Here is a 27,783-nt window from a genome sequence, read left to right as displayed (position 1 = left end):
CGATAGTCGATGAAAGAGGACTTGGGACAGCACTTTGTAGGTGGCATTCAGGATAGTGATTGCTGGGTAGTTCTCACAATCCAGCTTATCACCTTTCTTGTAGATAGGGCAGATAACCCCGTCTTTCCACTCCTCCGGTAGTCGCTCCGTATCCCAAATCTGGACAATCAGTTGATGCAGACAACCGGCCAACTTGTCCGGGCCCATTTTAATTAGTTCCGCTCCAATGCCATCCTTTCCCGCTGCTTTGTTGTTCTTCAGCCGCTGGATGGCTTCTTTCTTCCCTTATCGATGGGGGTGGCACATCTTCGTCGCTTGCTGCACCAATGTGGTCACTTCCTCCGCTATCATGGTCTTCCGCCTGCACGCCATTCAGGTGTTCATCGTAGTGCTGCTTCTACCTTTCGATCACCGCACGGTCGTCAGTCAAGATACCTCCTTCTTTATCTCTGCACATTTCGGCCCGCGGCACGAAGCCTTTGCGAGATCCGTTGAGTCTCTGATAGAACTTCCGTGTGTCGTGAAAGCGGTACAGCTGTTCGAGTTCTTCGCACTCTTTCTCCTCTTGGTGGCGCTTCTTCTCCTTGAAGAGTCGGGTTTGCTGCCTCCGCTTCTATTTGTATCGCTCCACATTCTGACGGGTGGCTCTACGCAGCATTTGTACCCGCGTTGCGTTCTTCTCAGCCAATATCTGCTGACATTCCTCGTCAAACCATTCGTTACGTCGATTCGGTGCCACACTGCCTAGGACGTTCTCCGCTACGCTGTTAATGGCTGTTTTCACGGCAATCCTACAGTCCTCAAGGGGGGCTTCATCCAGCTCACCCTCTTCCGGCAGCGCGGTTTCGAGAGATGACGCGTAGTTTTCGGCGACCTTCGGTTGCTTCAGTCGCGCTAGATTATACCGTGGCGGGCGGCGGTATCGTATGTTGTTCACAACAGATAGTTTTTGACGTATCCTTACCATCACTAGGTAGTGATCCGAATCAATGTTAGCGCCCGGATAGGTTCTGACGTCGATAATGTCTGAAAAGTGCCGACCATCGATCAGAACGTGGTCGATTTGTGATTCTGTCTAGTTGGGTGATCTCCAGGTGTACCGATGGTAGAGGTTATGCTGGAAGAAGGTACTACGTATGGTCATGTTCTTGGAGGCGGCGAAGTCGACAAGTCTTAGGCCGTTTTCGTTCGTTTGCGGGTGGGCGCTGAATCGTCCAATCACCGGTTTGAATTCCTCCTCCTGACCAACCTGAGCATTACAGTCCCCGATGATAATTTTGACATCATGTCTTGGGCAGCGGTCGTATACTCGCTCCAGCTACGCGTAGAATTCGTCTTTGTCATCATCGGTACTTTCGAGGTGAGGGCTGTGCACGTTAATTCTGCTTATATTGAAGAATCGGCCCTAGATTCTTAATCTGCACATTCGGGGGTTGATCGGCCACCACCCGATCACCCGCTTCTGCATCTCGCCCATCACTACAAAAGCTGTGCCCAGCTCGTGTGTATTGCCGCAGCTCTGGTAGATGGTATGACCATCTCTATAAGAACGTACTATCGTTCCTTTCCAGCATACCTCCTGCAGCGCTACGATGTCGAACTTGCGGCTCTTCACTTCTTTAGAAAGCACGTGACTACTTCCGAGGAAATTTAGAGACCGACAGTTCCATGTTCCTAATTTCCAATCGTTAGTCCGTTTTCGTCGCCTGGGTCTTTGCCGATTGTTCCGATTAGAGTTATTATTATTACTTACGGAGTCCATTGCTTTGGTTTTTTTTTAGTGGTTTAGGCTTGCAAAGCCCGCAGCTAACCCCACAGTATCGCCGGAGGGCCAACGTAGCTCGAAGGAACCCTCCTCCCCTGTCAGCATACGACTTTGGTTTCCACCGGGGTTGGTTACCCGATCTCCACCGAGGTTGCTCGTATCCCGGCTGGTAGCACGAGGAGGTAGGGGTAGGAGTTGCTAGGTAAGAGGCTGTGAACTACTGTGGGGTCTATTTTATGCCCAGTGCACAAGGCACCGATGGTACGCATTACCAAACCGTTTACCAGCCTTATTATTTACTAATGAGTTCGTTTTTCCTTTGCAATTCAACTTTATTGTTTTATGCGAAATTTCTATGTGCAAAATTAAAACTAATTCGAACATAATTAAAGCACATTGAAATTAAATATGATCTTTCATTCGTATGCACATTAACCATAGGTTTTCACTGATGATCGACATGAGAATAAAAATTAAAGTTTAGTTTGATTAGTCCTCATTCCAGTTAGCGTCCGAACTTGGTTCGGAATTATCTAACGGCAAAAATTTGCTTGTTTTAAATGCTGTTTTTTTTTCTTCTAAATATCAATGAATATTTGTTCTCGAAGCATCGAAGAGTGATTTAACAATCTTGCTGAATTGACCGCTGTGAAAAGAGGAAAAGTATTGTTCCAACAAAGTATCCGCTTTGCGTGTCAACAACCACCAGCCTGGTAAGGACTTTTTATGTCACTTTCCGTACAAAATAAACAAATTTCTATACACAACTTCTGATTTAAATATCCGATCAATATCAAAGAATCCTAGAGATATTGATAATGGTAAATTAGATTGTGAGCCCTTTCCTTAGAATCCGATCAAATTGGTCCAACCGTTGTTGAGAAACGTGATCTGGTTTAAAGCAGGTCAGTTGCATATTCATGAAATTTGAAATTTTGATAGTCTGATGGGAGATTTGTACACAACAGATTGGTTGCATGCGAGTAAAAATAACGTGTCATATTCTATTTGATTTGGGCATACGCGAAGGTCTTGAATAAAAAGATGCCACATACTCTAAGTAAATGTTATCCTTACGATGCCATATTTTTTCCGGTATATTTTATTCTCATGCCAAAATCCCTGACTTCAAATGAAATTCCCTGACTTTTCCAGGTTGAAACGAATTTCCTTGACATTTCCAGGTTTTCTCTGATTTTCCAGGTAATCGACACCCTGAGTGGAGTTTAGAGCTCCTTGCATACGACTGGACAGCACTGCGTCAAATTTATCTCTGACAATAAGTACCACGTTGTACCACGGCGTACGCAATGACTTCATAGCCATGCTGTGATAGCTTGTGCAAGAGTGCGTCGACCAACAGTGACCAAAGCAAGGGGGAGAGAACTCCTCCTTGAGGGCATCCTTTGATTGCTGAGATTGTGATCGACGTGTCTCCCAATGAGGCTGTGATTTCCCTGCTTGACAGCATTGCTTGAATCCAGCTCATTGCCGGCTGATCAGTTCCTTCATAGTCGCGAAAAGCACAAAGTGCCGTCTCTTGGTATTGAAGCGACTTCTCAATCAGCGTCACTAGGCAGTGAAGTGAGGTTTCCGTAGATTTACCGCATTGGTAAGCATGTTGATTGCCATGTAAAGGAGAGTTCTTTAGAAACTCGTAACGGATGTGATTATCCGTGATTTTTTCCATCAACTTGAGAAGCGTTGATGTCAGACTAATTGGTCTGAAAGCTTTTGGCATAGTTTTCTGTTTTGCCTGCCTTAGGTATGAACGCCACCCTGACCTTCCGCCAGCTTGCCGGGACATGTCCCAACGTAAAACTGGTACGAAAGAGTTTAATGAACTCGGACATTATAATCTCGTCCGCTTTTTGTAAGAAGATGGGAAGTATGCTATCCGGGCCCGGAGAATTCATTGGTTCAAAGGAGCTGAGTGCCCAAAATTGATTGAAGCCTCCGTAAACAGTCGGCGCGCAAGTAGAAACGAGTCGCCTGACACATTGCGCGACGACTCAACTTGCTGTTGCGCGCCGACGTCCCTTCCAGTGGACACTGTCGAACCAGGGAAATGCGTGTTCATAAGAATATCCGTTTCTCTAGTAGTAACAGTGAGACTGCCATCTTCTTTTTTTATTGCCCTAGGCCATTATTATGGTCCTTGGCGAGTCGCGCCGCCACAGGCAGAGTCTTGATGCTTTCGCAAAACTTAACTCTAGACTTTCTTTTGGCTTTGCGAAGCTCTGCGTTGTATTTGGTGAGAGATGCCCTGTAGGTCTCCCATCAAGCGGCCTGCTTGATCATAGAATTGTCAATAGCCGGGTTAGTGAGAAAATCACCGAAAACTGCGGAAACCAATGCCATATGAACCTTGAGGAGCACAGCTTCTAACTCGATCCGGTGGGAAATCACTTCAAACTAGAGGAAGCTGGTGAAGATTCCCAAAACCGGAATACTAGAATTGCGTCGTTTACTAGACTCGTCGATACTAGATATCGTCGATAGTAACAAGGAAATAACTAATGTTATTACTCTAGTTCTAAACCATCATATTCACTGTACATATTCCCATTATTTTTTATATTAATTCTGTCAGAACATAACGATTGTAGTGAGATTAAAACGGACGCATTATCGAATGGATTTTTTATTATTAATTTCAACTATAGTCTAGTAGGTCCATAAATTACACAAATATAGAAAACCTAACCACATTCCTGCACTCGCGCTGTTCCGGGAGTTTCATTACATGTAGAACTAAAACCAAACGGTACCGTCGCCTGCCTTCAGTTCCTATAGACACGGAACCTTTCGTCGTTATACTTCTACCTGTATGGCGTTTATAACTAGTTCACAATCTGTATGTACTATGAAATGTCGCATGTGATCAAAACAAAACAAAATATTGCCTAAATCGATTTGAACAAACCGAAAAACAATTACACTTGGTGCGAAATGTAGTACGAATAAAATCTTTGAAAGAAAAAAAAATCGACGACGGCAGTCACAACGCAGAGGACGAATATGACAATCACGATGCTGCCAACGAAGACGACACTGGGGGAGGTCTCCCGAATAGCAGCGCGGCTCGAGGTAGCTATTCTAATCCTAGTGCCCAGTTGATTCCGTGAACAATCATTAGGATCAACGGTTGCCATGCCACCAGCCATCGGATCCAATCTAGCAGCTGCCCGTACAGAACGTGTGGTCGTTCCCAACTGCAAGTGAATTTCAGAAGGTTACTATCAGTAAGTTAGATGTAACAACGGATTATCAACACTTACGGATTGCAGAACATTTTCTTGAGGTCCACTTTCTCTTTACAGTACGGGCAAGTTTGCTTTTTACCGATGATGCACCAACCGCGTATGCAAAATTCGTGAAACACATGATCACAGGATAATTTATAAGTGTCTTCTATGACACCCGTCTCGTTCACGTCTGTTAGAAGCTGATTGCCACAGACGGCACATACATTTCGCTCCAAATGCCTGGTGGGTATGCCTTTTGGTGTGTAATACTACAACAATGTAAAAACTCGTCAAAAATGTTCAAGATCAAAACACAGCAACGACCTACCCCAATGTGAGCTGCCATCTTATCGGCGCAAATTTCCGAAACATCTCTTCCCAATACCCCGAAATACAACCCGTAGAACACCAACAGAAAACCTACGTCCATCCAAACGGTAGGTGCCTGGTTGAAGACGTAGTTCAGCCCGAAAAAGGTAAACACCATGATGATATAGCCGAGTATTCCTAGACCGTAGCTTAGCTTGTAGATAAATAAGAACCACTTGTAAACCAGCCGTGGGGTGGTGCCAGCCACCGGTTTTCTCAGTGCCTTCCGCATAACCAGTGCCGTAATGCAGCTGAATATCAGCCAGAAGAAGATGAAGCGCCAATACTGATTTCGCACACAAAGCGCAAATGGTATTAACCAGAGCGCCACGAGTGTCATTAGCTGTGAAAGTAACCAAACCAAAACAACTTTGTTTAGAAATTATTTGCACACTCGGCACTACTTCGAATACGTACCGAATATGACTTGTAGTGCCTTTTCTTCCATTCCACCAGAACGATCTGTGCTATGATCAATGTGACCAGCAGAATAACAATCATCTCTGCGTGCATCGATTCATGGCCTTTGTGTTTTTCGTGCAGCTTCATGTGCTCGATTCTACAATCAAAATCGATAAATTAGATCATCAAACCGATTAATAAATGAAACACATTCAGTATTCGGCAGGATCAACAGGCCACACTATGCGCAGCACACATTATTTGTTCATCCTTCCTTCGCTCTCACTACCCCCGCGTACTTCTTTATAGATAAGGATCGATAAAACAAGGGAGGAGAAATATGAGTAAGCACCCCACTACATTGGTGCTATTAGATACAGAATCTTTCACTCACCTCATCTTTTCCTCTGGCGTGAGATCGTCAATAGTCTACAAAATTAAACACACAATAACATAAATTTAAATTTATCCAAATATGTGCATTGACTCACTTTATTGAGCATATCGACCGGCTCGTGTAGATTCATGCTTACGTTAATTTCCAGCTTGACGACTTGCAATCGATTGAATGAATCGTCCTGTACACTATACACGTTCACTAGATATGTTGTCCGGCAATCACGTTACGAATCTGTTTCTGCTCTCGTTGTTTCAGAGCCCATGTTTCGTTGCGTTAGACAGGAAATTAAGTTTTAATTTCACTCCTTTCTTTTATTGCAGCCCAATTACAATCGCAGACACAGAACACTGTCTGCCTGCACCACTAATGTTTTGAAAATTTCTGAATGCGTTGGAGAAAATTTGAACTGTCAAATACGGTGTTGACATTTGGCTCACACGGCTCACACCTTTTCACCAGCATCAGCTCACCAGTCGGGAGGGAGAAAAAACGATAAGATAGAGCTTGAGATAGAGAGCAAACTTTTTTTTAAATAGGGTTAATTTCTAATTCTCGTCGTAGTAAAGCCAATCTAATTTTATTATTTTGTTGGATGGATTTAATGAATACTCCAAAAGTTCTTGTGCTGATTTGACTAAAGGTGCGTTTAAACTGGGCAATTTTTCGGTAACATGTGGAATGCAACATTTGGTATGCGACATGCTGCTAGTTGTTACTCAATGCTGCTTCTGTTGCCACCTGAACATTTGTTATACGTTGCTATGTTGCTTGGAAACATTTGGCAACAGTTTGGAAAAAGTTGCATGCCACATGTTGCCAATCTAAACGCACCTTAAAACATACTTATTACCTTCCGATTCGAGAACTTTGAAATCACTGAAAAGCGATTATTAAAGCATATTATTGAAATTACGCTACTGATTTTATTTCTTAAATTCGTCGTACCGTTATAAAATCCGTCCATCAAAATTTTTCATCGTCCGAACTAAAAATCACAACAATGTTTACGAAACTAACGCGCATGTATTTGTGTAGGACGGCATGACAAATGTTATTCTGCAAAATTTCTGCAGGTCAGGCAAGTTTTCCTGACTGTAGAATAACGCCAATGCCTTGCGTGAGTTATTTTCATTTATGAATGACGGAAATTAAGACGATTAGTAGACATTTTCTTCTTTGTCGCACGAAAAAACGTAGGAAATTTGGCTGGTAGGACTTGCTTAATGATAAAAAGCATTTAAATAGATCTCAGCTCACTTTGATTGATCGCGTATGATAGACAACAAACTAAAATAATAGGGAATAACTAGTTTTGCATTGTGTGTCATAAAAATGCTGATATTTTTAATGATTTGTGTTGGATAGGACGGGAATAGACAATTACGATGAAGCAGCAACATACCCTACTACAGAACGGAAGATCAATCTGTGCCCTTGACCTCATTAAATTGATAAAAAAAATACATTCCTTTATCATGCGGGCGGACTAATCGAAAACAAAAAGTAATCCTTGCCAAACACTTTGGATTTTCAAAAATCACTGCGAAAAGTCTGAAATATCTAACTCGTAAAAAAATTTACATTAAATTTTGCAGTAGAAACAATGCATCTACAGCAGTTTTTACTGTGAACACTAAAACTTATGGTAAATTTATTGTAAAAGCACAGAGAACAGACTACCAGCTAATTGACAAAAAGTGTGTAAAAGTTTTTTATGTAATCTACTAGTAATCCTTCAATAGAGCACCCCTCGAGCAGTAAGTGGCAAGCTCCCGCTTAGGAAAAATTCGGATGCCCGGCAGAAATCGAACAGACTCAATATGGCGCCGGCAAAATTTGACATTCAGAACCGGTTCGTCTTCTTCGTTTTTCGCTCGCTTCTGTATGTCAAAAATGACATTTTAAAACGGGAGATACGTGCTTCACACGATGCTACCTAATGTTGCAGTTCTGCATTACAGGTAAGAAAATAATATTCAACCTGTTTCTGCGGGATTTAGTTTCTGTTTTTAAAGCCTCACGAAACATTTTAAATGGTCGATTCCAATAACGTGCGTGCTCCGTGCATTCTTTTTGTTTTCAGACCAAAGGTCCCGCTCATCTGGTTTCAGCTTCTGAAATGCATCGAAAACTAACAAAAATAAGCTGAACGTAAGAATGAACAATAAACTAGTGTGAAATGCGCAAATATATGTATTGTATTTATTTATGATGACAGCTTTTTTTAATCAAAAAGTTACGCAAAAAATAAACCGGTTGAATCGGTTTCGGTATCGGTTCTGTTCGACATGGCTGACAGAAATCGAACAGAAATCTGACAGACAAAACCGTTTGCCGAAATTTCTGCCAGAATCGGTTGTTGCATTTCTGCTAGTTTTCACGGGTGACGGCGGCCAGAAATCCGGCAGAATGCCTGGCAGAAAAAGTTTTTCGCTGCCAGATTTTTGTTCGATTTCTGCCGGACGCGCCTAAGCGGGGTCCTGCTTCGGGTGAAAAAGGGCTGCGCGTATAACTACAGCAAGAAATGTCGCGTCGCGTCGCATGTCGCTTGCACTCTGGCGGTACCCTAAATCTTGATGTCGCTGCTATGTAACTCCAGCACAAAGAACTATTGATAAAAGTACATGGATATTTTTAGATGCGCAAACTATTTCTGGAGGGCGCTACCGACAGATTTTACACACAAAAAATCGATTACTTCCTTCGAGCCTGTTAATAAGTTAATCTGTTCTCTGTGCCTTTACATTAACTTTGCGTAGTCCTACGTTGAACATGCGCGATCGTGTCTTGTACACAACTCTGACTTTTTTTCTGCGGTGCATTGTAATCGCTTCTGTTGAAAACCCCTTGAGTGCGTTGTTTTAGTTGTAATCAATGCTTTTGAACCCTCCTTGAAATGAAGCCAAGTTGTTGAGGTTGAGGTTAGGAAGTGAAAACGAAAATCGAAAACAACACGGTGGAAGTGCGACTGAGGCGTACGGGTGGGGCCTCATTTTGTTATCACCTGAGATTTATCGGATTTATCACTTATCAGTTTTTTTTACAAATTTCCATCACTTTTCGAAATAAATAATTTGGGATAATAGTGTTACAAAAACTTTGCATATTTAATCATATTTTGATAACACTAAACCAAGGTAATTTAAATCTCTATCAAAATGGTCGTTAAACCCCCAAAAGTATAAACATCCTGTTCTATACAGCGCAATAACAAAGCAACCATTGGATGTTTTAATTAACAGAATGTCGGTTGATCAGAAATGCTTCGAAGAATCAGATACGTTCTCAAACTGGAACCATCAGTTGGATAGCTCTGGCAATAGTTCCGATAATCTTGCTAATCTAAGCTATGTGTTCGAAGTGGATTCAAACGACGTATCGGCAATCTCAGCGGCAGATATTACACCAGTAAACGAGCTACAGGATGATTTCTTACAGGAATTGGAACGCTCAGATAGAGAATCAAAATATGTAAGAAAATTAATTGAATTTTATGCTGCAACACAGATAAATCGAGCATAATATTTCTTTACAGAGTATTATTCAAACTAAGCTGGATCTGAACGAGAGGCGTGGACCAAAATTTCAGTGTCAGGAATGTCAATATTCGATGCATACTCGTCTCAGTATGATCACGCATATGAAAATGCATTTGAAACCATTTTGCGAAGTTTGCTTTGAGACATTCGAGTCCCAAGACGCGGTGGTATGAGTCGAGCGCCGAAGTACAGTAAAAGAAATGGACGTCGCTAAAGAAATCTCTAACTTTCAGATTTGTCACATTAACTCATTCCATCCGGAAGTGCTGATTCGCGAGCGAACCCCAGCGCCTAAGGATTACTACTACATGCAGACTATCGCTCCTCCTAATACTCCGAACGCTATCTCGGACGATGAGATGCGAACAATCGAGGGTCTATTTAATCCGATTGTAGTGCATCCTGCCGATACGATGTCCGTGCAGCAGCTTCTTGGCCAACATTCGAACGCTGAGGCCATCAACAGCGATGATGAGCACGGCTTGATAATTGGTGCTAATCGGCCGTCTCATTCGCGAGTAATTTCCCGCAAACGTTCTGTACCGATTTTGAAACGGCAGATCAAGAAAAAATCGACGACAAAATGCAAACTCGATACTGATGCCAAACCCGATAATGCAATGAAAAAAATTACTTCCAGATTTGGGCGTGCAATAAGTTTAAAACTGCCGCAATACTAGGTATTAGATCTAAAAACAAAGCTTGTACTTTTATGAAATTAATTAATCTGTTATCCTGGAGCCTTTTGCGAAGGTACCTTAAATTATCAAGTTTTTCTCTTTAAATACATATGTTCATGTAAACAGTAAATTCAACGCATATAATCTTTGTTAATAACTTAAAATGTTTACATAAAGGGTAAATTAAAAATCCGCGAATTCTTTAATGAACAAACACTTTGACGCTACTTTTATATCTTGCTCGTCGTAAATCTCAAATTGGGAAGCATCGCCCGGACCGCTAACTTGTGGAATGAAAGGTGCAGTAATATCCCCGTTTAGGAGCATAATCCAGTTGGTTGTACGGAACCACACGTGTTGCTTGATATCAGTAGTACCGTTCTTCATATTGCCGTACCGTTTCGTAATGTCAACTTGCAGTAAGTTCTGGATCAGGCTACGAAGTTCACTGCTAACGTGCGTTGGATAACGAACGCGTCCTTTGCAGATTCGCTCGAACAGAGCTATCTGGTCCCCGGTGCGAGAGTAGAACGGAGCATAACCGGCTACCATTTCATACAGGAGGATGCCATATGACCACCAATCAACGGTTTTTCCGTATCCTTTGGATTGAATAATTTCCGGAGCCAAATATTCTGGTGTTCCACAAAGTGTCCACGTTCGGTCTTTTACAATCTGAAAAAATGGTTTGGCGTGACGAGAAATTATCGACCGATTATCCATTGTAACTACCTTGCAAAAACCAAAATCTGTAATCTTCACGTAGCCCTTTGTGTCAATAAGTATATTTTCCGGCTTTAAATCACGATAGACGAGGTTCATATGGTGCAGATATTCTAAAGCTAGCGCTACTTGGGCGCCGTAAAATCTAACTTGGTCTTCACCAAACCGCTTCGACTTTCTCAACAACGAAAACATTTCACCACCGGAGATGAAAGGCATCGCTAGATAGATGAAGGAGTTATCCTTGTAGCAACACTCAAGATTGACCAAAAAGGGAAAATCGACACTTTGCAGTATCCGCTTTTCATTGAGTGTATGCGTCAGTTGCTTGAGCCGTACAATCTTCTCTTTGGACAGGACCTTCATCGCAAAGTACTGCTCGGTATTCTTCTTGCGTATTAATTTCTGTAATGGACACAGTTCAGATGTATTTTATGTCGACTCAACAACTTACAACTGTGCGCTAACCACCACTCCGAAGGCACCGGTTCCGAGAGTTTTAAGCACGTCGTAGTCTTCAAGCCGAGCCTCGCTGGACACCTTCGGATTGCTGTATCGCTTCTCGAATTCGACCTTCAACCGGTTCAGCGTCAGCTTGTAGTCTCCTGTACCGGAAAACTTCTTGGCCGCATTCGCTCGACCGGCCGACAGCGTTGGGCTGCTCTTCAGTGCGGTTACACTTTTCAACGTTGGCGTAGACTTCTCCGGGGACTCGAGCATTCTGACTCTGACTCCAACAAAGTGGCACAACAGTTGCCGTTTGAATTCACGAAAACGACTCCAGGTTGGCATGGCTTGCTGTTTTTTTTTTTCGTAGGTTAAATTTTTAAAAGGTTAAAAGATCTAAAAAAAATTTAGGCTTTGGACTATTTTTTAAGTGCTCGGTATTTGTCGTGTTACGAACAACGAGGACATAAACTCAATTTTACAACTCACTACACGAAATATTTTTTTTAACTCAAGCTTTGTTTTGTTAGGAAGAAACCAGTGTAATAATATGCTTACAGTCGGTTACAGTGGATCGTGGTTATGTAAGCATATTGTTTATAAAACCAACAATAGTAATTAGGGGAGAGTGGGTCAAGAACAATTCTTAGAAAAATGTCGCGAAATCATCCGCTATTTTAAAATTTTGGAGCGTTGCATTCTAAACTTGTTCATTTATAGATAATAGATACTTGAGTTATGTTATATTTTATCAGAAAGTTGAATCTATGAAATCAAACTATGAATAGATCCATATGGACTATGCACTAAACTAGGAAGGAACGTGCTGCTCGAGCCAAAGATGCTGATACCTGATGCACTAAACTATCTATGAACTACAACCGCTGGATGAACTAGAGTAAGACTTAACCCCGGTAGGTTAAAGTTAGCTGCTTTAGACAAAACGGCTTTTCAAGTTAAAAAAAACAATTTATTTAGGGTGCGTCTTTAACACTTGACATGTCTTCATCGACAGACTTTGCAGGCAGTTATTATCACAACGGCTAGTGAATGACCCTACTCTGAGTCTAGCGCCAAACCTCGAATCTAACTGGGCGGTAATTTCTAAGTCTAAAACGAATTTTTAGGCAGTACCCGGTCAACACTGAATGTAACACAATGTTGCTGTTATGTAACACAGAAGTAACATTGTAATGTAACAAAGTTATCAAAATTTGACGTAACATTTAAATTAGAAAATGGTAGCATTGTTACGTTAAAATGCTACCTGTAGGTTATGTAACTATAATATTACGTTTGTAACATTACAAACTTAATGTTCTTGTTACATAACCTACAAGTAACATTTTAACGTAACAATGCTTCCATTTTTTTATTTAAATGTTACATTAAATTTTGATAAAAGATGTAATGTTACAAACTTAATGTTATTGTTACATAATCTACAGGTAACATTTTAACGTAACAATGCTACCATTTGTTTATTTCAATGTTACATTAAATTTTGATAAAAGATGTAATGTTACAAACTTAATGTTATTGTTACATAATCTACAGGTAACATTTTAACGTAACAATGCTACCATTTTTTTATTTAAATGTTTATATAAAGCCTAGAAATTGTCTTGTTCGCGCACAATATGACCCACTTTGCGCGAAGATGTATTGGTAACAAAAAAGCAGCTATAGGTACTACACACTTAAAAAAAGCACCGAATTCGGTAAAATTTTACCGAAATCTAAACAGCTGAACGTTCGGTAAATTTTTTTATGTTACCAAACGTTACTAAAGATTAGTAAACGTCGATATGCACGATCGAAATTTTTACCGAACGTTCAGCTGTTTAGATTTCGGTAAAATTTACCGAACTGTTTAAGTGTGTATAGACTATAGTAATCAACAGGAACGAGTTTGATATATATGTACATAATATAAGTCGACGAGTTTGTACACCTTGGGTCATTGGCAACCGAAGACAGCAAACAAGCCGTGAGATTAGAAGACGAATCGTTATCGCCCTGCTTACCTGCGAATGCTTACTGTAAACTCCATACGTGTTTGCACTTATCGGATCTGTCCGATCCGAACGCTGATTGGTTGAGCTACTGTCGCGATCGTGTGACGCTACCATGCCTAGGAAAGGTCGACCTAGGTATGGCATGTCACCGGCTTACTGGTGGACAGATGAAATTGTGGAACTCCGCAAAGCGTGCTTTCGTGCGAGGAGAATTATGCAAAGAGCTCGTTCGGACGAAGGCAGGACTGAATGTCGAGTAGCACATGTTGCTGCACGCGCAGCGCTTAAGAGTGGGATAAAAGCTAGTAAACGAGCCTCCTTTGAAAGGTTATGTACTAGTGCCAATGCGAACCCGTGAGGTGATGCCTACAGGGTCGTAATGGCAAAGACCAAGGGCGTGATGGCGCCCGCAGAGCAATCGCCAGAGATGCTGGAGCGGATCATCGAGGGCCTCTTTCCGCGCCACGAGCCAAGGCCCTGGCCCCAGGCCGCTGAGTCGTCTCGCGGTCGACGTTCCAGTATCTCAGACCATAGCGTAGGATGGTCGGCCTCCCAGCCGAATTATTCGGGGCGGTAATGAGTAGATGCCTGGAAGATGGCCACTTCTTGGACAGATGGAAGCGACAGAACCTGGTCCTATTGCCGAAGCCGGGAAAACATCCGGGTGTCCCCTCGTCATATAGGCCGATCTGTCTGCTCGATACTGCCAGCAAGGTACTGGAGAGGGTTATCCTTAACAGACTCGTGCAGTACACGGAGGGTACAGACGGTCTGTCAAGGAACCAATTCGGTTTCCGAAAAGACAAATCTACAGTGCATGCCATCTTGTCTGTCACTAAGACAGCCGAGGTGGCAATCCAACCCAAGAGGACAGGTATCCGTTATTACGCAGTTGTCACGCTCGACGCGAGAAATGCGTTTAATAGCGCTAGCTGGGACTCCATAGCCAACTTGCTACGGAACGTTCAAGTGCGGGTGTCGCTGTACAGAATTCTGGAAAATTATTTCCAGCATATTGTGCTATGCCACAACACGGAGGAGGGTCAGAAGTGCGTTGCAATCACCGCAGGGGTTCCGCAAGGTTCCATACTGGGCCCGGTGCTGTGGAACGTCATGTATGACGAGGTGTTGAAGCTAAAGTTCCCGGTAGGGGTGGTGATTGTCGGCTTTGCGGACGATATCACCTTGCAAGTCTACGGTGAATAAGCATTGTTGAAGATTAGATGCGATCCAGGAAACTGGACCTAGCGCATCATAAAACGTTATCGTGGTGAACAACCGCAAGTCGGTGCAGCAGGCAAATATCAGCGTCGGGGACTGCACTATTTCGTCAACGCGGTCCTTAAAACTCCTTGGAGTCATGGTCGATGACAAGCTCAAGTTCGGGAGCCACGTCGACTATGCCTGCAAGAATGCTTCCACAGCTATTTCGGCATTGTCTCGTATGATGTGTAATAGCTCTGCGGTATATGGCAGCAAGCGAAGGCTTTTAGCGAACGTGGTCCAGTCCATACTCAGGTATGGCGGGCCGGTGTAGTCATCGGCGTTAGGTACCAAAAGCTATCTAAAAGCCATGGGTTTATACCGTCTTTAGACATTACCCTTCTTTATCGACAGACTTCGCAGCCGGCTGTTAGAGTACAGGAAAATTACGGGGCCAGTGCAACAATCCTACTGACTCTAACTAGCAAGCACCGCCTAGCCGAGATTCGAACATACGACGACTGGCTTGTTAGACCAGCATCGTACCTCAAAGCTAGGCTGGGCGGTGTCAAAGCTATCTAGCCAAGCTGGAAAGCACCTATCGTCTCATGTGCTTAAGAGTGGCGAGTGCGTATCGCACAGTTTCACATGACGCAATCTGCGTCTTAGCGGGTATGATGCTTATTGGTATTATCATCAGCGAGGACGTAGAGTGCTTCAACCAACGTGGAACTAGAGGCATACGGAGTACCACAAGATCGGCCTCGATGATTACATGGCAGTGGGCATGATCTAATTCCACAAAAGGCCGATGGACACATCGACTTATTCCGGAACTATCCGGGTGGGTTAACAGACGCCAAGGCGAAGTCAACTTTCACCTGACACAAATTCTGTTAAAGCATGGTTGTTTTAGGCAGTATCTGCACAAGTTTGGGCATGCAGAGTTCCCCGCGTGTCCCGAATGCGTGGACGTTGAGGAAACTGCAGAGCATGCTTTCTCTATGTGCCCTCGTTTCGCGGACATGAGAAGCAATATGACGGCAGTGAGCGGACAGGACACTACTCCGGATAACTTAGTCCAAAGTATGTGTTCTAATTCGGACGTCTGGGGAGCGGTCAATGCGGCTGCTACCCAGATCGTACTTGAGCTACAAAACCGCTGGAAAGCCGATCAACGGCGAATAAACAGCCTAACTACCGTAGTCCAGTAGTTATCCAAGAGTGTGCGTTAAGCACAATAGCCCCTCCCTGAAGTAATACCGAGAAGGTGGTGCCAGGGGGGATTGAGGCTGGAGACTCGAGTAGGGTTTTAGTGGGTCTGGACCCTCACGCCCCAGTAGGGGGGACGGGATACCAAACCCCACTCCCTGAGTTGTCTTCTCAGGTGTCTGATAGCAGATTTCCCTACTCGCTAAAAAAAAAATACGTGTTTGCATTCGAATCTTACCCTGCGTGCAGTACACTTCCCACAAACTGCAGACGAAAGATGAACCATGGCCGCGTGCCGTCTGGCCCAGTACACGAAAGGGGGCTGAAGCTAGACGGAAACAGTGGGCAGGACATGTTGCTAGGGTTGCTAGAGTATACCGGCTGACTATTCTGCAAAAATGTTATCGAATCGAATCCAGTTGGGTTACAAATTGTACCTTACTTGTACCACAAAAAATAAAAGCCGCAGATTGTACTGTACCACTGATTTAGAACTTGTTTTGCCGTTAAACATGTGCATTTTTTAAATTTGCAAAGTTAACGACAGTTTTGATATGGTTACAAAAACGATAAGTTTCTGTAGGTACTTGAAATTGTTCTCATCGTGAGTTAAAGCTGTCTCAGATGTACATCTCACTTTTCACTTTCATCTTCTTCGCTGATTCGAAGCTTTAGGGATGGTCTTTATTTATGTTGCAAGCTTTACGCTTTGCGGCGGTGTTTGCTATTAATTTGTTGCTGTTTGTTTTGATTAAAACCGGTCACGGTTCAAGTGGTATGAAACTGAAAACCTTAAACAGTTGCGGTATATTTACGGCTATTTCCAAGTAAAAAACTAACGTACTGAATCTCTACCGGCCGCCCGTACCGCCACCCCAGCCATGAAAGGATGCTTGACGCTGCTCTGTATTCTGTACCATGTAGGACTCTTACAAAGTGACCCCGTTCTTTCCGTTGAGAAAACTCGAGTTTGGGGTCCTGGTATTGAGCGTGCGGACAAGCTTTCGATTAACGCTAGATACTTTTTCATCGAGCCAAGAGATTCCAGTGGCAGTATGTAAGTACAAACTGCTTTGTTTCTAACCCATGATATGAATGTTCGTTGTTTTAGAATACTAGAACCATTGAAATATCGCATATTGGTCAAAGGTCAGTCGAGAATCGGCGAATGCAGGGTTCGGATAGAACAGATTGACCGATACGATGGTTCGACCGTAATTCGTTTCAAGCTTATGGAAACGTGCTGGAATGTAGAGATCGCGGTCCTACATGGCGATCACCACTTGGGAGCATCTCCATATAAGTTTACCGATAAATTATATATTGAGAATTGTTATTGCCCACAAACAGCCCTCGAGGAATGGCTTCAGCAGCTCCAATGCCCCACCAGCGATCCGCAAATCAATCGCGATTTGATTCCATTTCGAGCGATGAATTTTTCTAGCTTGCGGCCTAAGATCATTGAGCAATATGATAAACCGGGAAGCATCTCATTGTGCAACTATGTGGTGAAGGAAAATCAAATTTATAGGACATGCTACGGCCGGTACACGGGTTTCAAGATCTACATGGATGCTATACTGCTTTCGCTGGCACGCAAAGCTTACTTACCAGATATGGAATTGTTCGTCAATTTAGGGGATTGGCCACTGGTTACCAAAGGTGGCCACCGACGAACAAGCGGACCTCTTCCAGTTTTCTCTTGGTGCGGCAGTGATGATACTTTTGACATTGTAATGCCAACCTATGACATCGTCGAATCATCCCTAGAAGCAATGAGTCGAGTTTCATTGGATATGCTATCGGTACAACGACGGGGAGTACCGTGGGAAAATAAAACTGCCAAAGGATTTTGGCGCGGACGTGACTCTTCCCGAGAAAGACTTGATTTGGTCGGTTTGTCGAAAAAGTATCCCGAATTGGTGAACGCTTCGCTGACCAACTTTTTCTTCTTTCGCGACGAGGAGGAAATCTATGGACCAAAGGTGGCCCATATATCGTTCCTTGAGTTCTTCGAGCATCGATATCAAATCAACATGGATGGAACGGTGGCCGCGTATAGGATGCCGTACCTGCTGGGCGGGACATCGGTTGTGTTCAAACAAGACTCCAAGTATTACGAACATTTCTACAGTAAACTTCGACAAGGAGTTGAATATGTTCCATTCAAACGGGATCTTACCGATTTACTCGCCAAAATTAAAGCTGCAATGGAGGACGATGATGAAATGCTGGCAATCCGTGATAGTGCTAAGACATTTGTGGAGCAACACTTACTGCCGGAACAAATTTTGTGTTATTCTGCTTTGTTATTTACGGTATTTATGTTTTTGCTTATCGATTAAAAAACTGATTTTAAACGTTTTATATTTTTATAGGAATATGCAAAAAACATTGTCAGCAGTATTGGAGTTTTACCTGGAATGCAATTAGCAGAACAACCCGCTCTATCATCTAATTGTGAATGTACTTCATCGAGATATAGCGTTAAAGAGCGCGATGAGCTCTAATTTTCTTTAGCAAAATACTCATGATACATATCTGAAACAGAACACTTTATTACGTTAAAGTGTGGGTTTCTTAAAACTTAGAGAATGAATTTCAAATGTTACCACAGTAGCAGTGCCAAATTGTGGTGTGATAGAAAATATATCAGTATTTCCATCGCTAACAGTCCAGCTATCATGTTGTCATCAAAAATCAAACTGTCTAAACTTTGTCTCGTTATAATAGTAATAGATTATGTTACTATAGTGAATCAGGAGAAAACATCAATTACCTTCTAAATTATGCTAATCGAAATAATCTTCAATGTCTATATTCGGATCCAGCAAATCCTCTCCGTAGGGCGTCAAATCCAGCTGATTCAAAATTAAATTTTCGCACGTCTCCTCGAGGCCGGTTTCACCGATCAGCATAGCTCCCTGCAGTTTTCCATCCACCAGCACAAACTTAATGTACTCCAATCCGGGCGTCATCCGAAGCAACACTTCGTACTGATCGTTCAAACCCTGACCGTTGTACCGACCGAGCAGTACCACTTGGTATCCGAACAGCTGCGTCACGTGGTTGAACATTTCAAAGCAAAAATCCTGATAGATTGTTTCGCCAGCTCGTTTCGCCGCCATGGCACGAGCTGCCATGGAACCCATTTGACGAGCCTGAGTCCAAAGGCGCATCTGGAACCAATGGGATGCCCATTCCCATCCAGCGGAGCAAACATCACCGGCTGCGTAAACGTCCTGCACCGAAGTAGCCATTTCCCAATCGACCCACAGGCCATTGTCCGGTCCAAGACGAAAATCTTTGTCACAATTTATGTTCGTTACTGGAGTCACCCCCGTAGCGGACACCAACAAATCACATTCCAAAATTTTACCATCAGACATTCGAAGTTGAAGTGGAAAACCTTCGCTTTGTGAAACGATTTCCTCGATTTCGGTATGATAATGTATCATTACTGACGATGGAACATCCTTAAGCTTTCCGGATATATCAACCGTTCGGTGCCAGTCCGGACCAAGTGCAGCACCCGGTTTTCGCTTGCCGCTGGTCTCAGCTTTTTCCTCCGAATACCTCATCCGTTTTATAACAGACTTCTGCTCACCTTTACATGTTAAACGCTCATGGAAAAATCGTGCTGCACCAGAATCGACAAAAGTCGAACTTATATAGTCATCTTTGATGATCCAATGCACTTCGACTCCGGTTATTTCGTACACCAATTCCGAAGCAATACCTCCGTTTCCCACAACGGCCAAACGGGTGGCATTTTTGATGCGTTTCTGAAACTCTTGCACCGACTCCGTATCACGAATTCCGATCACATTTGGATTACCAGCGGCAAGTTCAATGAGCTTTGGATGAGCTCCCAGGCATAGACAAGCGTAGCGATAGTTGATTTTGTTACCTCTAGCCGTTATCACGTAATGAGCTTCGCTTTCAACCCGTACCAGTGTATCTTCTATAACGCGAATGTTACCCGTTAGAGACGATGCTTCCACTTCCTCAACATCAAAACGAGTGAGCACTTTACCAAGTGAAACCGAATTGGTTGCCGCTTTCACCAAAGACGATTCCGTTATTAACACTATATTATCTTTGGGATTCGCTAAAAACACCAGCGCTTCGGCACAGGAAACGCCAGCAATTCCTCCACCAACTACCAGATAGGTACAGCTAATTTCCGACATACTATTTTATTGTTTTCGATAAGCACAATTTTCAAGTAATTAACAATTATCGCCTTCTCTCAGTTTTCGTTTTTACTGTTTCAGTGATGGATAGTATTCCAAGTAATCGTAGTGACGAAACGGAACATTAAACGTGATCATACCGCAATCTTTTGCGCGCTCGACCGCTACCAGCAGTTCCAAGTGCCGCTTCTGGCAGAGTCCGGTAATCTGATAGCTAAGCACTTCACCAGTTTGATCCGAAATGAACTGTTTGATCAGGCTCAGGTTTCTATGGTCCAGCACCAGATACTCGTCTCGGCAGACGGGACATGGATTGCCGGTTGAAATCCTCCCCTTCCGAATGCAAGTTTTACGCGTTTTCAGCGGTGCATAAATACCCTTGTGGTTCCGACGATACTGCTTCCACACTGGGTCACCTTGGTAGGTCTGCTGGTAGGCTTCGCTTAGTAGGTAACGAATACTGGTCTCAACCGGAATGACACGGGTGCGATCTTTCGGATCGGACTCCGCTTTCTTATTGGATTGCTCAGCTTGATCTGGTTGTTCTTCTTCGGCTGCCGCTTCCGACGAACTTTTTTCCTCTGCCAATAGGTAAGACGGGATACGCAATGTTCGAGTTTGAGTTGAAAGAATTCCCTGACGATATGCGGAAAAGATTTCACCACCTATCACTCGAAGTAATGACATTTCTTTGCTTCTCAATCCGGTTACAGCAATCTCACGGAGTGACGTAAGTGAAGTAGAAACTGCAGAGAAAAAATAATACAAAACCTTTTTATTGCTGGTTGAAACACAACTTTTTGGTTGGATTGCCAGCACCAAAATAAACCGGTATGCTGATATTTACCTTTTAATCAATAAATCAAACCTTAAATCAATAAAATATAAAGTTAAAGAAACAATCCACAGAACATGTGTTTTGCTTTTACGGAATATAGATGGAGAAAGAACAAGATAAAAAGTTGTTTAGAATAAGCGGAATACAATAGAAAGAAAACACGAAACCGACGAAGCAATAATTTTACGCAGCCATTTTTTGACAGCATGAAAATATACGAAAAATACCAAAAATACACACACACAAAACCTAGAGTGACTATATACAGAGTGGCGACAATGTCAAAATTGGAATCACGCTTAGACAGGGCTACTCAGTGTCTGAGTTGAAATTACTCATTATTAAACCGTTGTATGGAGCTGTCAAAAAATGAGTAGAATTGAATGTTGTCACTGTGCAAAAACTACTCAAAATTGATTTTTCCGCTATCAGTTTTTTTTCGCAAAAATTTGTAGCTGGTTCGCTGTGGTTTTTCGTGTGTTTATGTTTTTTGTGCAAAAATGGAAAAATTTAGGCAAGTCGAGTGCAATTGTGTATTTTTTACGACTGTGCCAGCGGTAGCCGATACGGAAAAATGTACTGATCAAGTATTCCACGTAATAATAAGGAATAATTATTGAAGTGCAAATTGTTTCCATTGCCAACAGCGGATGCCACCCGACAGTCTCAGAATCCTGATTTTTTTTCCGACCTGTCGTACTTAGTTACGGAGCCTCATCACGCCCTTCCAGTTATGGATGAAAATCGTTAGGCCAATTAGCATCGAAGAGGCTTTCGTCATTGGCTGCTGTATCAGCTTCTCTTATGGAATCCGCTATTGCAGACAACCTACAGATCACGGTGGGAAACCTGTCGACGAAGCTGCTGGTGATAATGTTGTGCAGGACATATTCACGGCCTCGGATGACGGCAGATTAATGACGAAGAATTAAATACCGGTGAGATCGTTTTCAACTTCACCTGTTATCTATTTGCTTTTCCTATTCCTATCTATTTGCATTTATACCAACATTTTATTATTCCTTATAATTATGATCATTGTTATTCATCTAAGCAAATAATCCATGTCCAGTCAACATATCTTTAGTAGTTAGGTAGATAGTGTTTCTTTCTATTTTCAGAGAGGGAAATAAGCTGCTTCCCAGATAACACAAAATCGTAATAGAAAGTTCACATTAAATTGTTTTCATGTCAATTTCACATTGAAATTGTATAATGGTTAGAGTATGTCAAATCGAAGTGAACAATAAGTTGTTTTGCAGTCGTGCGTGTCTTCATATACAATTCTAGACTGTGAATTATAAAGCAGTATAGACGATTGCAATATTTGATTATATCTTAATCATATATTCAGGAGTATTTAGTTGCGTGTTATAAAAACTACGCAAAATAGAATTACAAATAATTGTCGAAATTTTCGCACGTATATCGCCTCCACTTTGGTACATATATGCTCTTATATGGCGTGAAATATAACTTTTTCGTTCAGATATGATTTCGTATATCTCAGTTGCAATCGAGATATACAAACCAAATGGTTTACTGGGTTAAGCCTTGGCCTATTGTAGCCTAACTGTGGTTAATGCCATAAGTTCATCCCCAATGGTCCGGAGTATCACTTAACTTTTATAAGCAAAAATACTTCCAACCAAATTTGGCATGTGAGGGTTTTTGGAGGCAATTTTTTTCTATGATGAATTAGGACCCCCCGGCCATTCCTTAGGAGGGGGAGCTCCCATACAAATGAACTAGAAATTTCCGCATATCTCGAGAACTAATCAAGCAAATTGAATCAATTTTGACATGTGGGGGTTTTTGCGGGCAAGAATTGTTGGTATGATGAATTGAGACCACTCCCCTCTTTAGGAGGGGGGAGGGGACCTAATACAAATTCCGTCATATCTTGAGAACTAATCAAGTAAATGGAACCAAGTTTGGAACGTGAGGGTTTAACGAGACATGATTATTTCATTGGTGAATTGAGACCCCTCTCCCTCTAAGAGGGGTACAAATAAAATACAAATTTCCTCATAAATCGCGAACTAACCTAGTAAATGGAACCAAATTTTACATGTGAGTGTTTTTGGAGGCAAGAATTTTTTCTATGGTGAATTAAGAAGACCCCTACCCTTTTAAGAGGGGGGCTCCCATACAAATGCAACACAAATTTTCACATAACTCAAGAACTAATCAAGCAAATAGAACCATATTTGGCATATGCGAACATTTGGAGGCAAGACTTTTCTATGGTGGTTTGAGACCACTCCCCTTCTGGAAGAGGGGGCTCTCATACAAATAAAACAGGTTTTTTGCGTAACTCAGAAACTAATCCAATTCGAGAAATTTAAGACTCCATAAGACATTAGTCAATAACAATACCACCAAAAACTACCTTTAGTAACACTAGATGATTAAGAGTGAGACAGCCGCAGGTCACTGCGAGGATGAGGATGCAGCCCTCAACAGAAATCTGTCTAGATTTATTTATTTTTCTAGGTCTACTGACCTCTATCCAGCTTTCCACGAGCGATACTGGCGGGTATTGGGCACAAGTGGGCACAGTCTTTTGACATACATTCATAGCAGGTACGTCGGGTTTGCTCTGATGGAGTTACTATGGAAACATCCATGCTGTTCGAGTGTAAAAATGTAAACATTGTTTAGTTTTGCCGATCAGCTGAAGAGGAACATAATTGAACGAATTCAAACTTTTGTGGTCATAATTTTCTGAAATCACCCGCTCAAAATATTTTTTATAATCGTACGAATTTAACACTCCAGTGCACTTAGTGGCTAACATTAACTTCATATTGGTCGAGCCGTGGTCATGTTTGCTCTCGAACAGCGTCTCGGCTCGATAAGAAACTTTTAGTTGCGTATTTGGACGTTCTCCCCGAAGTTTCTGCAGGATTTGTCGGAGAGTAAAAATTTGATCCGTAGTAGCACGGGCCCCCATAAAGCCCGCCTGATACTGCCCTACGAATTCTCTTGCTACTGCTACAGTGGACCCCCGTTCGTTTGAACAATTGCTCATGCAAACTAACGGGGTTAGTTTTTAATTTGAACAACTGGCAACCCTAAATATGTTAAAACTTGTAGGAATTGGCCGCCCTGCTCTTTGTTATTGTTTTGGTGGTTTGATTTAGTTCGCACTTGCAAGCAGTGACTATTTCATTCTTCGATCGGATTTCGGTCATAATCGTTGGGAAAACGGAATGTGAAACAAAATAAACACGCTAGGTTAGTACAAACAACCCGTGCTTATGTGCATTGTCTGCATAAGCAAATGATGTCGTATTCATCCTGGTGCCACTAAGGCGGCAAGAAATATCGTACAACAAACGGATATCACCATTGGAGGCGTCGGTTTCACCTTGTTCGGCTAGGGAGTTAGTCCAGGCTCTCTTGTTCCGCCTAGGCCATGGCGTCCCATTACACGTTCAAGATCCGCATTGTTTGAGCCAATCTTCGCATTGAAGTCGCCCATGTGGAATTGGATGTCCCCTTTTGGGATTTTCTCAACCACACTGTTCAGCTGGCTGTAGAAACTCTCTTTCTCCTGCAGGTCGGCATCATCTGTTGGCGCATAGCACTGGATTGCTGTAAGGTTCCTAACCCGTGTTCTAAATCTGGCAACGATTATTCTTTTGTTCAACGATTCTCACTGCATCAGGGCTGCATGTGCCCTTGGGCTCAGTAGGACTCCTCCTCTTTCTCGAGTAGCAATTTCACCTCGTATACCAGAATAAAGCAAGACTTTCCCGGATGATGTCTTGTGTTCGCCAGTACCCGGCCAGCGGACCTCGCTCAGCCCCAGGATTTCAAGCTTCAGGCGGCCAGCTTCCCTGCAAGATGAGCCAGCTTGCCCTGCTGGGCAAGGGTCAGTATATTCCATGTTCCGATTCCTGTCCGTGTTTTCACGCTAAAGGTCGTTGTCAATAATTCAGATAAATTTCTTCTTCCATTTTCATTAACTTTTTGTTTGCTGGTACAGTAGGCTGTAAACCTAAGGTACTTATCCCACTGACGGGGCTGCCATCTTAAGGTGGGTGGGAGCCACTGTGACCCCTTCCCTGTTAGCGTACGACAACCGAGGTTGCGAACCCCAGCCGGCACCACGTGGAGGTAGGGAGAGGAGTTGGTGAACAGAAGTTATGGAATGCACATGTTCACCTTTGCCAGGCCAGCACGTGTCATTAGCCCGGAATGGTTGTTCCAGCTCCTCACGATCTCTGTCCTCCTTCTGGCGCTTTTTCCTCCGCATGGTCGTGGTCAACTCATTCCGCGCTCGTCGGTACTTGACCAAATTCTCACTCGTGGATATGCTTAGATAGTTTTTCCAAGCTCTTTTTCTCTCTCTATCGCATGTTGGCATTCTCTGTCAAGTCAATCACTTCATGCACTCGAGGTTTCTCTTCCTAGCACCGCGCTTGCGGCCTCGTTGACGTCCGAGCGAATCATACTTCATCCGTTTTCGAGGGTCGAAGCATCTAGCTTCACAGAGGAAGACAGAGCTTCATTCAGTACACGCGCGTAGTTTTCGGCAACTGGTGGGTTGTTTAACTGCCGAATATATAACCGAGGAGGGCGGCTTTGTCGCAAGGTATAAACCGTCGATAGTTTTGAACGCACATGTACTACTACTAGGTAGTGGTCCGAGTCGATATACGCACCTCGTAAGTTGGTGATGTTAGAGCACACTATGAGAATATGGTTGATTTGGTTCGAAGTTCGTTGATCAAGTGATCTCCAACTGGCTTTGTGGCGGAAAGAAAGTGCTTCTGACTGTGGGGAAAGAAAGTGCTTCTGACCACCAAGCCTCGGGAAGCTGTAAAGCTGATGCATCGCTGGCTGTTATCGTTCATGTTGGTGTGCAGGCTATGGAGCCCGGTCACCGGTCTATACATTGCTTCCCTGCCGACCTGGGCGTTCATATCCCCGAAGACGATCTTGATGTCCATCGTGAGCAGCTGTCATAGAACGCCTCCGTCTCGTTGTCGGGTCTACCTTCGTGTGGACAATGCAATGTACGCACGGAGAATAAAAATGTAGTTTCAACCATATTTATGGTTGTTTTACGCACAAACAGGAATTTCATGTGGTTTCAAACTGGAATGTTTGATTGAAATGAAAATATTTATTGTTATATCAATTTTAAATTCAAATTTGAAAATACTTTACTTTTAATTCAAAATTGTTATTTTCTTGATTCAAATAGAATTTCGTTTTGAAACAATATTTTCAGGTTGTTATAAAAATATTTTATTGAAGCTTAAAGCAGCCATCATTTTGTTTGAAACAACTGGAGTTTTTTCGCTCCTTGCGTTTATGATGGTGTAGTTGAAGAAACAACCTTTTATTCTTAATACGCACATCCTCCCGTTGATCGCTTTCCAGTCCATTACGCGATCCTGCATTTTGCCCAACACTACAAAGCCCGTTCCCAGCTCGTTGGCCGCTCCACCGCTCTGGAAAAAGAACCCGCCGATCTATAAAAAGAGCGACAAGTTGGACTGTGAGAACTATCGAGTGATCACTGTTCTCAATGCCGCCTATAAAGTGCTGTCCTGAATCATTTTCCGCCGACTATCACCAATTGCGAACAGATTTGTGGGAACTGATAAACCGGCTTCGTCGAAGGTCGGTCTGCAACGGATCAAATATTTACACTGCGGCAAATCCTCCAAAAGGGCCGTGAATACCGAGTTCCCACGCACGTTTATGAGGGATTGTGCACTTCGGACAATTTTTCTTGCAATCAGCAATATAGTTCGAATTTTCGGAATGGAAAAGAATAATATTAGAGTAAATTTAACATGTTATATCATTTATTTGTTCATTTATTTTATGTTTTTATAGATACTCAACATCCGAGGAGCAACGGAAGCTCGCAAAAATGATCGTTCTAAATCGATCGTTTCCCAAGTTGAAAGATACCCTCTTCAAACATTTAGCACTGGATGAAGTAAGCTGCAATAATTATAGTATTTATCATCGAGGCGAATTTGATCAAATTTATACAGCAGAATTGCATCAAAAAAAGTTTACCCTTGTGAAATCGTCACATTTTGTTGTAACAACACCAGTCATCGTCGTCATCGTTGTCAGCAGCATAGAGCCGGGGTGGCTCGTGCTGTTTCAAGCAGTCGCCTCCATTCAACTCGATCCTGGGCCACTCGTCACCAATTTGCCAGACGTCTCAAAAATCGCAAATCACTTTCGACCTGGTCGAACCATCTGGCACCTCGAGCCTTCCTGTTTCCCGATGCCGGTGGGGTTGTTGAAGAGAACTGTTTTTGTCGCACTGTCGTCCGGCATCTTTACGACGTGTCCTGCCAGTAGAATCAATATATATAGAATGCCAGTGTCGCTGTTTTTCTACAGGACTCATTGTGGTAAACATGATGCTAACAATCTGTATCAAGTCTGTGAATCGGGAGCTTCATTGTCAAAGTTGCTCATTGTTATTTATCTGTTCTTTATCTGTGCGCTGGTTGGTGCTGTCATCAGTGCGCTCATCGCTGTGTTTTCATGCCAGTGAAATGTTTTTGAACGCTAATTTTCTTTTCGTCCGGATGATTGAATCCCAAAACTGCACCTGTTTGCACCGATTTTTTCAGAAATCTGAAGCAAGCGAAGTTTACAATCACATTACTTGGCAGCCATATTCGAAATTTTAAACTGGTTGTCAAAGTTTGACAATGAGATTCCCCTTTTAATGAATCTCAGACACACACACATAT

General features: G+C 42.8%; 6 protein-coding genes across 6 annotated transcripts in view; 2 read left to right on the top strand and 4 right to left on the bottom strand.

The window, feature by feature from the left end:
* Positions 1-4,403: 4,403 nt before the first annotated feature.
* The window catches only part of LOC128743547 (RING finger protein 121), a 396,237-nt gene continuing 372,857 nt past the window's right edge, over positions 4,404-27,783 (bottom strand). The window contains exons 2-7 of the mRNA XM_053840147.1: positions 6,276-6,539; positions 6,179-6,213; positions 5,800-5,941; positions 5,342-5,725; positions 5,047-5,282; positions 4,404-4,980 (exon numbers count right to left, since the gene is read on the bottom strand). Of these exons, the coding sequence (XP_053696122.1) occupies positions 4,860-4,980; positions 5,047-5,282; positions 5,342-5,725; positions 5,800-5,941; positions 6,179-6,213; positions 6,276-6,311 (954 nt within the window). The 5' untranslated portion in view covers positions 6,312-6,539 and the 3' untranslated portion in view covers positions 4,404-4,859. The remainder of the gene's footprint in view (positions 4,981-5,046; positions 5,283-5,341; positions 5,726-5,799; positions 5,942-6,178; positions 6,214-6,275; positions 6,540-27,783) is intronic.
* Positions 9,428-10,403, top strand: LOC128740901 (uncharacterized). Its single transcript, XM_053836476.1, has 3 exons — positions 9,428-9,655; positions 9,720-9,890; positions 9,957-10,403. The coding sequence occupies exons 1-3, from the start codon at positions 9,428-9,430 to the stop codon at positions 10,401-10,403; spliced, it is 846 nt and encodes a 281-aa protein (XP_053692451.1).
* LOC128740900 (cAMP-dependent protein kinase catalytic subunit beta-like) lies at positions 10,587-11,846 on the bottom strand. The gene is made up of 3 exons (XM_053836475.1): positions 11,595-11,846; positions 11,136-11,531; positions 10,587-11,078 (listed from the first exon to the last, which is right to left on the bottom strand). The coding sequence occupies exons 1-3, from the start codon at positions 11,844-11,846 to the stop codon at positions 10,587-10,589; spliced, it is 1,140 nt and encodes a 379-aa protein (XP_053692450.1).
* LOC128743538 (protein O-glucosyltransferase 2-like) lies at positions 16,769-18,594 on the top strand. The gene is made up of 3 exons (XM_053840135.1): positions 16,769-17,063; positions 17,118-18,324; positions 18,385-18,594. The coding sequence occupies exons 1-3, from the start codon at positions 16,888-16,890 to the stop codon at positions 18,514-18,516; spliced, it is 1,515 nt and encodes a 504-aa protein (XP_053696110.1). The 5' UTR covers positions 16,769-16,887; the 3' UTR covers positions 18,517-18,594.
* Positions 18,732-20,199, bottom strand: LOC128743540 (pyridine nucleotide-disulfide oxidoreductase domain-containing protein 1). Its single transcript, XM_053840138.1, has one exon. The coding sequence runs from the start codon at positions 20,197-20,199 to the stop codon at positions 18,799-18,801; it is 1,401 nt and encodes a 466-aa protein (XP_053696113.1). The 3' UTR covers positions 18,732-18,798.
* On the bottom strand, positions 20,272-21,131 carry LOC128743548 (28S ribosomal protein S18b, mitochondrial). Its single transcript, XM_053840148.1, has 2 exons — positions 21,050-21,131; positions 20,272-20,948 (listed from the first exon to the last, which is right to left on the bottom strand). Exon 2 carries the CDS (start codon positions 20,887-20,889, stop codon positions 20,272-20,274), a length of 618 nt encoding a protein of 205 aa, XP_053696123.1. The 5' UTR covers positions 20,890-20,948; positions 21,050-21,131.

Source organism: Sabethes cyaneus, chromosome 3 (assembly GCF_943734655.1).
Source record: "Sabethes cyaneus chromosome 3, idSabCyanKW18_F2, whole genome shotgun sequence".
Lineage (NCBI taxonomy): Eukaryota > Metazoa > Arthropoda > Insecta > Diptera > Culicidae > Sabethes > Sabethes cyaneus.
The sequence above is the reverse complement of the archived record's forward strand: the minus strand, read 5'-3'. Positions and strand labels throughout refer to the sequence as shown.

Excerpts from the sequence above, each read along its gene's own strand:
- LOC128740901 (XM_053836476.1), top strand. The coding sequence starts at position 9,428 with ATGTCGGTTGATCAGAAATGCTTCGAAGAATCAGATACGTTCTCAAAC. Across the intron at positions 9,656-9,719 it reads CAGATAGAGAATCAAAATAT|AGTATTATTCAAACTAAGCT; the intron begins GTAAGAAAATTA and ends ATTTCTTTACAG. Across the intron at positions 9,891-9,956 it reads TCGAGTCCCAAGACGCGGTG|ATTTGTCACATTAACTCATT; the intron begins GTATGAGTCGAG and ends TCTAACTTTCAG.
- LOC128740900 (XM_053836475.1), bottom strand. The coding sequence starts at position 11,846 with ATGCTCGAGTCCCCGGAGAAGTCTACGCCAACGTTGAAAAGTGTAACC. Across the intron at positions 11,532-11,594 it reads CCGGTGCCTTCGGAGTGGTG|AAATTAATACGCAAGAAGAA; the intron begins GTTAGCGCACAG and ends TGTCCATTACAG. Across the intron at positions 11,079-11,135 it reads CAGATTTTGGTTTTTGCAAG|ATTGTAAAAGACCGAACGTG; the intron begins GTAGTTACAATG and ends CCATTTTTTCAG.
- LOC128743538 (XM_053840135.1), top strand. The coding sequence starts at position 16,888 with ATGAAAGGATGCTTGACGCTGCTCTGTATTCTGTACCATGTAGGACTC. Across the intron at positions 17,064-17,117 it reads AGAGATTCCAGTGGCAGTAT|AATACTAGAACCATTGAAAT; the intron begins GTAAGTACAAAC and ends TCGTTGTTTTAG. Across the intron at positions 18,325-18,384 it reads ATTCTGCTTTGTTATTTACG|GAATATGCAAAAAACATTGT; the intron begins GTATTTATGTTT and ends ATATTTTTATAG.
- LOC128743540 (XM_053840138.1), bottom strand. The coding sequence starts at position 20,199 with ATGTCGGAAATTAGCTGTACCTATCTGGTAGTTGGTGGAGGAATTGCT.
- LOC128743548 (XM_053840148.1), bottom strand. The coding sequence starts at position 20,889 with ATGTCATTACTTCGAGTGATAGGTGGTGAAATCTTTTCCGCATATCGT.